The 14,240-nt window shown below is 46.5% G+C and overlaps 1 protein-coding gene across 1 annotated transcript in view; it reads right to left on the bottom strand.

Annotated features, from left to right (window-relative positions):
- The window catches only part of SLC25A22 (solute carrier family 25 member 22), a gene marked incomplete at its 3' end in the record, with an annotated part of 49,782 nt that overhangs the window by 4,409 nt on the left and 31,133 nt on the right, over positions 1 to 14,240 (bottom strand). Inside the window, exons 5-6 of the mRNA XM_080619588.1 lie at positions 12,593 to 12,683; positions 670 to 788 (exon numbers count right to left, since the gene is read on the bottom strand). Of these exons, the coding sequence (XP_080475714.1) occupies positions 670 to 788; positions 12,593 to 12,683 (210 nt within the window). The remainder of the gene's footprint in view (positions 1 to 669; positions 789 to 12,592; positions 12,684 to 14,240) is intronic.

Below are 14,240 nucleotides of genomic sequence, written 5' to 3'. Positions count from 1 at the left end.
CTCTGGCTGCCAGCTCCTGCCCACAGCCCCCACAGCCTGACCCTAAACCTCTTCCAAATCCAGTGAGGTGGGAGAATTTTGTCTACTCTTTTATTTACTTCATTTACAAAAGCTGCTGCTTTTGTCAGGATTAAAAAAAAAAAAAGAGTAAGAGGGGAGACAAGTTATTTGAAAAGGACACATCCCATTGGGAAGCTCTTAAGGAGGTGCTACAAGGAGGCAGAAGAGAGAACAGACATCAGAAAACATGGAGATGGAGGAACTGCCACAGGAAAAGCACTGGAAGATGCTAATCCCTTCTTGGCTGCACAGTACCTAACAAGTTTCAAACACCTGCAAGCTGACCACCCAGTCATCTCTCCCGTCTCTTCCCATCCACCCCAGTATTTACTGTTTCACTTGACAAGGCTGTTGTTTTGACAAAAAAAAACCCCAAACCTTTTACAACTGTAAGGGCTTCTGTAAAGCCAGATGAGCAAAGGGTGGGGGAAAGTGAGCTGGGAAGAGCAGGAGAAACTTCTGCTACAGCCTGAGATACTTTTGACTTAGGAGAGCAGGTGGAAGGCAAAGGGTTTTCTCCACCCATTACCTCCCCTTCTGCCTTGACAGCCCAGTCCCAGCCCTTTTTCCAAAGCTGCTCAGCACCCCAGGGAAGAGAAGCCCACGTACCAATTCGCCCTGCATCCTGCAGCTGGATTTTGAGCATCTCCATGGGAGTGGTGACAATCACTTGGCAGGTACCTGCGCCGCAGCCCGCCAGCATCTCCCTCAGCAGTGTCAGCTTCTTCCTGCCCCAAGAAAAGAGAGAAAGAGTCAGTCGGAGGAGGTGGCCTGGAATAACACTGGGGCAGCTGCCCTAGCAGGGGCTCGGGCACATCTCTGACCCTGGGGGTTATAGGAGAGGCAGCTCGGGGAACAGGAGAAGCTCCTAGGCTTGACAGGTCAGCATAGCCCAGGCTTGGAATCTCTGCCAGCATCACCTGTTCTGGAAGAAGAAACCGATTTTGGCCCCAGAAACAGAACATTGAGAAAAAGCCACAAGCCCAGCCAAAACAGCCTCAGAAGGGAACACACAACCCTCTCCATGCCCAGGGAGAGAACTGCAGCTCTCTTCCAGCACAGTGTTGCCCCTGGTTAGGGCACAGCCTTTAGAAAGGGTATCACTTCAGAGGGCAACAGAGGACCTGAGAATTAGGGGGGATAAGCAGCTTTCCTTCTGCCAGCCTAGTCCTCTAACATTGTCAACATCCCCACAAACAAACAAACCAAATGGCAAGAAGGGAAAATATTGGAGTTGTTGCTTCAGAGTTCTTTGACAAAAGCAAAATAAATAAACAACAAACATGAGAGTCAGGGAGGCATCTGCCCTGTGGTTAGGACCTTCTTTACCTCATCAGCCTTCCCAAATCTGAAAAAGTAGCTTTTGTATTAAACTGGTCCTGCCTGAGGGATGAGGGATGGGATGGACCCCCATCACTGCAGCTTTGTGCATCCTCTCTGCTAGAGAGCAGGCATTATCAGTAACATGTTCTTGCCTAACAAAATCCAGCATTTCAAAGCTCCTTCCATATCAAAGCCGTGGAACAGCCTGGCTAAGACTAAAGAGAGGAATTTAGGATGTAAATGCTCAGAAAGCCTCAATTTTTAGAAACTGATGAGTTTTCACCCTGTTAAAAAAAAATTAAAAAAATCTCACCCTTTGGCACCAGAAAACACTGACTTGATTAAAAGAAGTGCCTCTGACCTGCTCTTTTCTAAAAAGGGAGGAAAAAGCAGCATATATAGATCACACAGCCAGAGGGAAACAGCCTCCTCTTCTTCTGTTTTAAATGCAAGTACTATTTTTACTCCCTCCAGCCCTGCTGCTGCAGCAATACCTCATCTTAACCTACTCAAGGCAAGTCCCACGCTTTGGCAGAAACAGTCCCACAATGGTATACCATGTTCCCTTGCAAAAGGAATAGGGTCAAGTCATACTACCTTACCAGGGGTTTCATATGCACACACAGCAGAGCTGTGGCACTGTGGGCCAGCAGAGAAGTTTCGAAGCCAGCCCTATAGGAAAGGGAGGGGAGATGTACTGTAATCCTGCTGACCTAACCACGTCAGCTGGACCAATTTCTACACTTCTCATCTTCTCCAGGGAGGATACTGGAACAGGGGATTAGAGGCACAGAGCCACAACAGAGATTACCAGCAACTAAATATAGAGCTCTTCTGCGATGCTGAAGGGAAAAACATTTCACAGTCTCCCCTTTCTAAATCACCCCATAGATGAGAAGCTGCAAAGAACAATCCCTTCTGTGGAGTCATCCAAGGGGCCACTGAAGTGTGCGCAGCAATCTCTCCTGAAGGGTATGCAAATATCAGGGTGTGCAAATCCAGACATCCCGGAGGTAGCCAGGACCGAAGGAGCTGGCTGCCAGTCCCCCTCTACAGCACAACAGGGCAACTTCCACTTTAGCAAGAGCTGTGGAGCATCCCTGGAGTACATACCTCCCAGCTTTCAGCTGGGGCAACTGCTTTAATACACAGTTCATAAGATCAGGAAGATCTGCCCTATGTGTTCATCTGTGGACCATTATGTCAACCAACAAAAGTCAGCCTTGATTGAACTCTACCGAGCTATGCCAGCATGACCCAGCAAAGGATTTATGTGCACGGGTGTATTTTAGAGATGTCAAACAGATACATCAAAGCATCTAGAATAAGGGCTTGCAGCTTTTGGTTTGCACATCCTGGGAACTGCAGGGAGTCCAATTAAAAAAAACAGCCCAAGGTAAGCACATCTTTTCTCAGGCATTGCCATACAAGGGTCAAACTCCCTTTGCAAAACATCACCAGTCTGCACATAAAACGAGTTTGAAAATGGTTCATCTCTAGGGGTTTAAATATTTAAGGCACCACAGGTCTTATCCTCAGTAGTTCAAAAACTGGCACATCTCAACTAACTTCAAAAGCTGCAACAACAGAAGCTGGCCCTACAAACGCAGAAACCGTCTTTTACCATAGCAAGAGGGTGTTAAATACAACATATACGCAATAGCCCCAAATTGTACACTGGCAGAAATCAGTTGTTCCACTTTTTAAACTAACATGTAATTAATTAGTGACAAATTAACAATGCCAAGGGGGAGGGGTAGAAGATTCATGCTTGATCTAAATGAGAATTTCAAACTACAGTTGAAAAATAATAAAGTCAAAAAGCAGGAACTATAGGCTTATGAAAGTTTTTCAAGAGCAACATACCATAACATATCATAAGAGGAGAGTTTACAGGTCATGGAAGGAGGGGCTGGCCACTCGGGAGGAATATAAGGCTGCTGCTAGAGGATGTAGGAAGGCAGCTAGGATGGCTAAGGCCTCCTTAGAATTAAATATGGCAAGAGGGGTCAAGGACAGCAGAAAGAGCTTTTTCAAATACATGGCAGATAAAACTAACACCAGAGGCAAGGTAGGCCCACTGGTGAATGGGGTGGGTGCCCTGGTGACAGAAGATACTGAGATGGCAGAGTTATTGAATGCCGCCTTTGTCTCAGTCTACTCTGCAGGAGGCAGTCCTGAAGAGCCCTGTACCCCTGCGACCTCAGATGAAGTCAGGTCAACGGAGCAGTTTGCCTTAGTCGATGAGGAATGGGTTAGAGACCAGTTGATCAATCTGGACATCCATAAATCCATGGGTCCAGATGAGATGCACCCACGGGTACTGAGGGAACTGGCGGAAGTCATTGCTGGACCACTCTCCATCATCTTTACCAAGTCTTGGGAAATGGGAGAGGTGCCTGAGGACTGGAGGAAAGCAAATGTCACTCCAGTCTTCAAAAGGGCAAGAAGGAGGACCCGGGTAACTATAGACCGCTCAGCCTCACCTCCATCCCTGGGAAAGTGATGGAACACCTTATCCTTGGTGCCATCTTAAGGTATATCAAGGATAAGAGGGTTATGAGGGGCAGCCAACATGGCTTTACCAAGGGGAAGTCATGCTTGACCAACCTCATAGCCTTTTATGAGGAAATAACATGGTGGATGGATGATGGCAGAGCGGTGGATGTGGTCTACCTTGACTTCAGCAAAGCATTTGACACAGTCTCCCACAGCATCCTCATAGCTAAACTGAGGAAGTGTGGTCTGGATGATCAGGTGGTGAGGTGGACTGTGAACTGGCTGAAGGATAGAAGCCAGAGAGTTGTAGTCTATGGGGCGGAGTCCAGTTGGAGGCCTGTATCTAGTGGAGTGCCTCAAGGGTCAGTACTGGGACCAGTATTATTTAATATATTCATCAATGATTTAGATGAGGGAATTGAGTGTACTGTCAGCAAGTTTGCTGATGACACTAAGCTGGGAGGAGTGGCTGACACGCCAGAAGGCTGTGCTGCCATCCAGCGAGACCTGGACAGGCTGGAGAGTTGGGCAGGGAATAACTTGATGAAATATAACAAGGGAAAGTGTAGAGTCCTGCATCTGGGCAGGAACAACCCCAGGTTCCAATATAGGTTGGGGAACGACCTGTTAGAGAGCAGTGTAGGGGAGAGAGACCTGGGGGTCCTAGTGGACGGCAGGATGACCATGAGCCAACACTGTGCCCTTGTGGCCAAGAAGGCCAATGGCATCCTGGGGTGTATTAGAAGGGGGGTGGTCAGTAGGTCGAGAGAGGTCCTCCTTCCCCTCTACTCTGCCCTGGTGAGACCGCATCTGGAATATTGTGTCCAGTTCTGGGCCCCTCAGTTCAAGAAGGACAGGGACCTGCTGGAGAGAGTCCAGCGCAGGGCAACTAAGATGATTAAGGGAGTGGAGCATCTCCCTTATGAGGAAAGGCTGAGGGAGCTGGGTCTCTATAGTTTGGAGAAGAGGAGACTGAGGGGTGACCTTATTAGTGTATATAAATACATAAAGGGGGAGTGTCACGAGGATGGAGCCAGGCTCTTCTCAGTGGCAAACTATGATAGGACAAGAGGTAATGGGTATAAACTGGAACACAAGAGGTTCCACTTAAACTTGAGAAGAAACTTCTTCTCAGTGAGGGTGACAGAACACTGGAACAGGCTGCCCAGGGGGGTTGTGGAGTCTCCTTCTCTGGAGACATTCAAAACCCGCCTGGACACATTCCTGTGTAACCTCATCTAGGTGTTCCTGCTCCGGCAGGGGGATTGGACTAGATGATCTTTTGAGGTCCCTTCCAATCTCTAGCATACTGTGATACTGTGATCACTCCAAAGTCAGGATTTCTGAAAGCATTGGAATATTGATGTCACATGGAAATAAATTAGGATTTTTTTTTGAGTTTCTGAAAAATGTTTTCTGTGTTCACTGTGCTTGAACAGGGACTATTTCCATAAACCAGCCATTCTAAAGACAGGAAATCCCTGACCTAAGGAAACATTCACACAAAGCCGCATGTTTCTATCTGCTACCCAAGAGGCTACTGCCCCCAGCTTCCTCACTCACAAAATTACCTCTGCTTCTGGTCTCTTGTGCTGGTTTTGGCTGGGATAATTTTCCCCACAGTAGCTCCTATGGGGTGATGTTTGGGATTTGTGCTGAAAAAATTGTTGATAATACAGGGAAGTTTTAGTTACATTTGAGCAGCACTTACACAGAGTTAAGGCTTTTCTGCTCCTCACAACACCCCACCAGTGAGTAGGCTGGGGGTGCACAAGAAGCTGGGAGGGGGCACAGCTGGGACAGCTGACCCCAACTAACCAAAGGGATATGCCTGACTATGTGGTGTCATGATCAGCATATAAAGCTGTGGGAAGAATATGGAAGAGGGGAAATATCCAGAGTGATGGTGTTTGTCTCCTCAAGCAACCACTACATATGATGGAGCCCCAGTTTCCTGGAGATGGCTGAACACCTGCCTATTAATGGCAAGTGGTGAATGGATTCCTTGGTTTGCTTTGCTTGTGTGCAGCTCTTGCTTTACCTATTAGAGGTAATTATATCTGTCTTATCTCAACCCACGAGTTGTCTCACTTTTCTGATTCTTGCCCCATCTCACTGTGTGGGGGAAGTGGGCAAGGGGCTGCATGAGGCCAAGCTGCCAGCTGGGTTAAACCACAACATCTGTCAATCCAACAGATTGTAGAAGGCTCCCCAGAAGCTTCAAACCAGAGAGAGTAAGCTGCTTTCAAACAATTTAAACAGTGGGTCTTTGGTATGGATTAGGGGACCAACACACGGGAGATGTCCTTCAAAGGGAGGGCAACCTGTCTGCAAAACATGCCTCAGACAAGCAAAAGAAAGCACTGATGTAGGACAGATCCACTTCAAAGTAATGCCACCAGCTCTGGCAGATGTTACTACAGATATGGTACAACCTACCTCTGGCTACTCTGTGTTGCCATTTCGACTAAGCCAAGAGGAAGGTGACTCTGTGTCTGCACCCATTAGATCAGATTTGCTCTGGCAGGAGATCCCAAGTGTTTCGTTCCAATACAAATGTCTGTGGAAGTGAACAATGGACAGGGCAACACAACTGGGGCATCCTGAACATGGACATAACCCGTGTTTTGTTCTAAGACATGCACCTGGAATGAAGACAAGAGCAATGCTCCTTTCATGGGTGTATTCTGTGATCAAACAGCCCATCTCTAGCTCCCTCTAGATTAACAGTTAAAAGTGCATTTACTTTCTGGCTTTGATGACCTTTGATGCCTACAACTTCAACCCACTGCAATTCCCTGAACCTGTGCACTAAATAAAAGCGTCCCACACACCTCTAGTAGCTATCCCTGAACAGGCATAATGAGATTATCAGCTCTGAACTGGCTCTTTCTCTAGGGGAAGGGTTGGATTCCCCCACCTAAAGTCCCAGTGGGTTGGATGAAGGTTATCTGCGTTAAGAAGTGTCCAGGCATCCACTGGTAACTACAGCAGAGGCTGCCTTGGCTCTCAAGGGTTCCTGCCCAGAGAAAGACCTAAGCACAGTGCATGCACGGTAACACAGCAGCTCAGCACCAGGACAAGCAGCATCCTCCCTCCTTCCTATAGGGAGCCTCACTTTATACCCTGTCTGAGTATTCAGCAACTCAAGGATCAACGAGGCTGTGCAATGGCTACCTAAAGACATGCCACAGAAGAGATGGGCAGAATTTTTTTCAGAGAGCCTGAAAGAGAAGCAGACGAAGGAAGGAGCTCTGGGTAGATGCATCAGCTGGGAAGACAATAGAGAACAAGCTCCAATCTCCATGTCTGCATGGGAGAAGTGCCTTCATTGTCTTAGGATTACAGCTGGCTATTTCTCATCTTTACAAAAAGCTACAAGGCAGGGGGAAACAGAAAGTAAGAAAACCTGCTGGCATCAGCAAAGACACCATTAACACAACTGTGCTGGTCTTCCTAGGAATCTGAGCTGCTAAGTCAGCAGATTTCCAGCCTTTACTCCAGAACAGCAAACGAAGTGAAGGTCAAAACTGAAGAGGACAGGAGATGTAAGGGTGTAAACATGCCTTGGAGAAGAGCAGCAGCAAACTTATCCAGGGACACTTGAGAGTTTTTAGGAGCAAGAAATTGCTTTTATAAGAAGCCATGAGACACTTTTTACCACAGCCAAGGCACAGTACTTAACCAAGAACCTGAAAAATGCCCACAAAACCTGGAACACATGCCAAACACAACAACTGTCTGGCACCCACACTTTGGAAATAAACATGAAATCTTGTAGGACACTTTAAAAGGATTGTTTTTTATCAAGTGTTTAACACCCAAATTCAAATGAGGACATAGATGTAAGTATTGACTACTTTCTATCAAAGAGGCCTCACAAACTGAGCACCCAAAACTCAACAAATGCACGCTGGTGTACCACTGATTTGAATTGCTTTGTTAGCTTTATAGCCAAATGCTTCACCTACCCCTAGTGACTCCTTATGTCCTCTGCTCTGGACAACAAAGCTGCTGCTGTTTTAACAGTAGTTGTGAGATTTTGGGTCTCTCAACACATTCAGCTTCAGAAATCTAGAGAAAAAAAAAAATCCCATCTGTTTCCAGCTGCCTAAACGTTTGACGTTTCCCCTTCTCTTATATTCTGCCTTCCCCAGCCATGCAGTCTATCCAGCACAGAGCGCCACAAGAACCAGGACCTGCCTGAAGACTTTTTTGTCTGTAACCTCTTCTACTTCTCTTGGGAATCACAGAGGCTCTCAGGCCAAAATCATTACAGGATAATATTTGACCTTTATTGCCCTTTTCAATCAGGGTCATGGGGTGCCCTTCATGTTTTTCAGTATTTTGTTTTTCCTCCTTTTCTCCAAGGCATAGCAAGGGGGTTTCCTGCACTCATACAACTTGCCCATGCCTCCCTTGTTCCTAAATGATCAGGACACCTTGGGAGGACCAACACAGTCTTGTTTCCTCATAAAACAAGAAGCTGTACCAGTAGGCTGTCATAATGGTCTTGACATCAAAACAGAAACAGGTAAAGAAGCAGAAATCCAGTCCCCTAGCCTGTGAGCACATTCTTCCTGCACCAAAAGGAGAGGAAAAGCCTTTCATGAGCAGAAATGTCCCCCCCAGGCTGGTCCCAGGGCAGAGAGAGCTGCAGGAATACACATCTTCAGACTGAGAGAGATTGGTGCACCAAAAGGGCACAAAGTCCCATGTGAGGTCCTACTGCCCCACTACTCTACCTCTAGCAGCATCCTAGAGCATGGCCAGGGAAAAGGGAGTCTAGCACAAACCTGCTGTGATACATCCCCAAAATACTCTTCCAGCAATTTGCAGCCAGGAGCTTCCTACGCCACAGATGTTGTTTTCAGTCTGGCCTTTTGAAAACACACTTCATGCCACTTCTTTTTTTTCGTAACAGTTTAAAAGCAAGTTCATTTCAACTCTTAAGTTTTAAAAAGGATTAAAAAAAATGCACACTAGAAGTTGTTGTGTAACTTGAGGCTATTTTGGGTTATGCTGGACTTGCCATACTCTCTGTAGTCCTTCTTTCACTTGCACATGGAGGACATGCTCAGCATATTTTAATTAGCAAATACTGGTAGAACATGCACGTTTTATCAGACAAGGATCTCCAATCCATGCAATACATTTCAAGGAAATCAAGTGCTAGAAGCTTAGCATCAAAGGCATTCAATGTCAGAAGGTCTAGAAGACTTCTGCAGCTCTCAGTCAGAAAAGCACCAGAGCATCCTTTGGGATGCTGGCCTAAGAGCACAGCATACTGTGAATGTATAGCAGATAGTCCGGCTTGTGTAAATAGCACTTTGGTGGAGCTATTTGTGGAGCGACCAAAATCTTGGTAGCTCAGCATGAAAAAAAAAAAAAACCCAGCCTTACACTGAGCTTAACTCCGTCAGCTGTGCTTTACACCATATAACACCTTCCCTGTTACAATTACACATCCAGAAATTAAACCGCATTGACATGCCAGGCAGCTTGAATCTTCACCTTTCTAACCCTGCACTCTTTTGTTATTCATACCTAGGCTTTGACTGAAGTTGTGAAATAGGTGGCCCAGCCTTGTGATGTGCTAGCAGGTATGTACCCAGTTTTGCCATGGGTAGGAAATGAGTCTGGATTCCAGCACTGCTAATCCTGCCCTGTCTTACAGAGACAGCTGAGGAGGAGGGGACAGAAGCATCTCAAGGGAGAAACTGTCAGACTGCAAACAGCTTGGAAAGAAGGTAAAAGCAAGGCAAACCCTTGGGGGGGACACAGCTTCATGTGTCAATTAAATGGCCCCTCGCCATCACTTCTATTTGTCATGTGCAACAATAGGAGAAGATCTTGTGAACTGCCAAAGGCAGCATGCAATGACTGCAGCATGGCCAGGCACAACCCTTCCAGCAGGTTACATTCTCCATCTCCAGGCCTGGGATTTCTCTAGCATGGAGAAAAAGGATTCAACAATAAGCAGCTGCCCTACAGTTTCTAAGGGCACCTATCCTCACTGGTAATGTCATGGCCTTTTCCATCACCCCCTGCTCCCAATGTACTAAGCAAGGTCACAATATGCACCAAACCTTCCAGCTAGATCATGGGTTCATAGCCTACGCCAGTCACAGACAGCCTGCAAGGCATTTTCTTTCTCATCACATCTTGGACTGACATTTCTACTTAGAAACACCTCAAACCATCTTTCACAGCAGTACCACAGAGAAGCTCTGCCTCTTCGTCCAGCTCATGCTGTCAATCCTCGTAAGCAGAGCTGACAAGATTTCATTCATCTAAGCCCCTCATAGTAGATGAATGAGATGAGTGACTCTGACTCCACATGCTGTATAGCTTTTGTCATCTAACTTCTAAAAGTTGGTGGCCCAACCTTTATTTCTCTAAAGGAGTAAAGAATGCTTAGTGTCAAGACACAAAGGCTCCTGACTACCTGAGTGGTATCACGCTCCTGCTCCAGGTCACTGTAGTGCCAGTTCCATCAGTGCATGTTTTAGGAGAACAGGGTGTCTTAGTCTTGCCAAAATTCTCTCTCCCCTTTATTGTGATCAAGCACAGCACATCATCTACGTCACGTGTGGATCAGCCAGGAACCCAGAAGTCAAACTGGAAGATGCCTGGGTGAAGACCTCAGCTGCTTGAGGCAACAGCTGCATCCCACTTATCCAAACACTTGCTCAAAGCCTGCCTCAGCACTGACAGGCACAGAGACACGTTTGTCCCATGAGGAAGTCTATACGTCTCATGGAGCAGAACATGTCATGTTTTAATGGCTGAAACATCACAGGAGTGATTGCTCTCATCACAGAACACCAAATACATTGTCATGGTGGTCTGCTCTCTTTCATGAGCCACTCTCTCAGTGGTGGTACAAGGAAAGGCAGCTTTTGTCTTTCCAGTACCATCGACTAAGCTCTCACCTTATACGTGGTGGTAAAGAGCTAGCTGTGCTCCTGTTTACTGCAGTATGCCAAGGCCCATCGCGTTGTCTGCTGCAGGGATCACACCCACCACTTGGTAGAAGTGAGGAGCAACAAGGACACTGTTACCTCCCACTGTCTGAGCAGAGCACAGAAGAGACACTATTTGAAGAGACAGAAAAGTCACGAGCAGCTGCAAGCTGGTGAGTCATACAGGCATATGGTAGCTGCTCCTTTAAAAGACTCCAGAACAAAAAAAGTAGGTACATGAAAAAACTAGATCCCCAACCTGTGTCAGTCCACAGTCTCCACTGAAGTTGTTCAGCCACTCATCTCCAGCAGCCGAGACTGATGTGGTATGTTACGGGAAGCTGTTAAACCAAGTAATTGTGGCAGAGCTTAGCGTTTTCAGTGAGTCAGGATCATATCCCAAGGAGGCTGTTTTCTAACTACTGTCACTGAGAACTGGAGACAGTGCCCTTCACTGGCTGTTTCTGCAGAGAAATCTCTGTCTGAAGGGAGATACAAGTGTTCTCCAAATTGCAGAGAAAATGTCTTGGTGAAAACAACATTAAATATTCAAGGTCCAGCTCCTCTCAACTGCTCAGCTAGCACCTTTTACTCTGTTGTGGTTTAAACTCAGTCAACAACTACGTACCATGCAGCCACGTGCTCACCCCACCAGTGGGACAGGGAGGAGAATCAGAAGGTGGCAAAAACCCAAAGGCTGAGGTAAGAACAATTCAATAATTGAAATAATGTGAAACATGGTAAGAATAGAAATAATAACAATGAGTAACAATAATAATAGGAAAAAAGAAGAAGAGGAATAAAACTCAGGAGACACAAGTGATGCACAATACAACTAACTGATGCCCAGCCAATCTACCGAGTAGGGATCAGCCCCTCCTCGCTAACTCCCCCCGGTTTATATACCGAGCATGATGTGCTGTGGTATGAGTATCTCTTTGGCTAGTTTGGGTCAGGGGTCGTGTCTCTGCTCCCTCCCGGCTTCCTGTGCCCCTCCTCACTGGCAAAGCATGAAACTGAAAAGTCCTTGATGTAGGGTAGGTACTATTTATCAAAAACTAAAACATCAGTGTGTTGCCAACATTATTCTCACACTAAAGCACTGTACAAGCTACTAGGTAGACAATTTACTCTATACCAGATGAAACCAGGATATACTCACATTTTCACATTTAATTTATATGAACTAACCCCCACTTGCAAGCTAAGCAGATAATTTTATTCCTTCAGCACTTATTTGCAGGTCAGCTGCTGGGCAACACTGCAAGTGCCCTTTGTCAATTCAGATTCACTACCTCTCTGAAACTGTTTTCAAGCTACAAAAGGACAAGAAAGACACTAAGTTTGGGGTTTACAGAACTTGACCTTGCCATCTGTTCAAACCAGAAAGAGCGTAAGAGAATCCAAGAGGATGCTGAAAATAAGGGTCCTCCCAGCAGCTGTTTGAGGAGTGATCAGTGCCAGTGGGTTCCTCTCAAATATTCTGCCTACAAATTCTGGACCTGCTAGCCTTGGCTTAGATCTCAGACTATTTTTAGAAGCTTGAATAAAAAGCAGTCATCCAGTGGAATGCTTTTCACTTCCCATTTTAGACATTACATCCTTAGCCCAAATGTAATCACCAGCTGAGCCATTCAAGGTCCACTCGTATTTCAGTCATCACATCACCCCATTTGACCTTTGCCCTGACACCTCACCAGACTGTCTTTCAAGTTGAACATGAAGGGTTTGTACTCCCTACTCACCCGTCCTGGGAGAGGTGGTGCCGGAAGAAGTCATTGGCTGCCAGTTTGATGGCCTTTTCTGGTGTCACAAGAGTCAGGTTCACTGCAGCCCCTGGGCAAGGAAAAGAGGAAGAGGCCATTGGAGAACAAGCATAAAGGAATCATTAACCAGATCTTTCAAGAATGCATTGTAACTCCAGCTCAAACCCAAGGACTTAAGAAGGAGAGCTCTCAAAGCACCAAAGGGCTTCACTACTACCTCCGCACCATGCATACCTGCATCCTCTTTTGTCATCCAAGGATGCATTCCTAAGAATCCAGAAGGATGCAGATCAGACCTTCAGGAAAGGAGCATAAGTTGGTTTAATAACCACTCCCAACTCCCTTACAAATATTTTGAGGCTGAGAAGTGAAAGCCCCACAGCCCATGCTCTTGCTAGTGCTCCTGCACCACTACCACCAAAAGCAGAGCAATTTGCCTACCCAGCAGCCAAGAAAAGGCAGAGCTATTGAAAGACCTGGAGGCTGGTTAAAGTCAGCTGGCTCATCTGCATAGAAGTCAGTCAGCTCTAGATCAAGCCTTGCAGTTAAATGGCTTCCCTTGTATATCACCACTGGGTGTCACCCTCAGAACAGCCACCGCTGAGAAGTGGCTTTTTGTCCATCACAAACTGCAGGATGCAGAAATCCCCCTCTGAGCACCATGGCAAGGCTTGCTGGGGGACCTGGAGTGTAGACAAGCCTTGGCTTCACCACCAACTCCTGCTGGAATGCTCCTTTGTCAGGAGCAAATTCCTGTATTGTGCCTGCCACAATGAAAGGTCTGCGTGGCCTGGCTGGCTGCTGTGGGCCATGGACACCAGTGTTAGTGCAACACAGTGGCTGGGAGGCAGCTTTCAAGCTGCCCTCAGGAACATGTGGTGAGGAGAGAGCCAGTCCCTTCTGAACGTACTAGGTTTTGCAGCAATATATTAACACTCCAGAATATTCTCCTTCCTTTAGATCTTACAGCTTAAAAGGTCCTCCAGTGGATGACTGCAAGATCTCTTTGCCTTCACTGAAGCATTCTGAGTTCTAATGCCCCCGAAGGAGCTTTACTGGAGACTAATGGCCTATGAATACCTTTGCAAGGACAAACAGAAATGTTAGCACACACCTTTTGCCATTATGATTATGGTAGAGATTTAAGCAACTTGTCCCAAACCTCCGTTTTCCAAAAAGAAGCAGAGAAACCTGCACTTCCACTAGGCTCTGAACACTTGCGATTAATTTTCAGAAGCTCTGAATCTGAGCTGACAGGAGTTGTACGGGCTCAACACACCTAAAGAAAGGCAACTCAGTCCTCTGATCGTCAGGATGGACTTCCCTCCCCGCTCTAAAGAACACCTAAATTAGACATGGAAATACATCGGTTTTGGGAGAACTTTCCTCAGATTAGGTAGCAAAATTGCAGCTGGGACTTATGGGACCAGTACAACTGGGACCAAGACATGAGAAACCTTGGCTCCCCATCCTCTGCTCAAAGGACACATCTCCAACATGTGGGAAATTGCACAAGAAAACATACAGCTCTGCTGTGCAGGGCTGTGCAGCCCAACACATTTCCCCTTCTTCCAACTGCCATGTTCAGATTACACAGAAAACAGAGTAACCCTGCCTCGCAGCAAAT

This window comes from Psittacula echo, assembly GCF_963264785.1.
Source record: "Psittacula echo genome assembly, chromosome: 5".
In the NCBI taxonomy this organism is placed as follows: domain Eukaryota; kingdom Metazoa; phylum Chordata; class Aves; order Psittaciformes; family Psittacidae; genus Psittacula; species Psittacula echo.
Note: the sequence above shows the minus strand (reverse complement) of the source record. Positions and strands in the feature narration are given on the sequence as shown.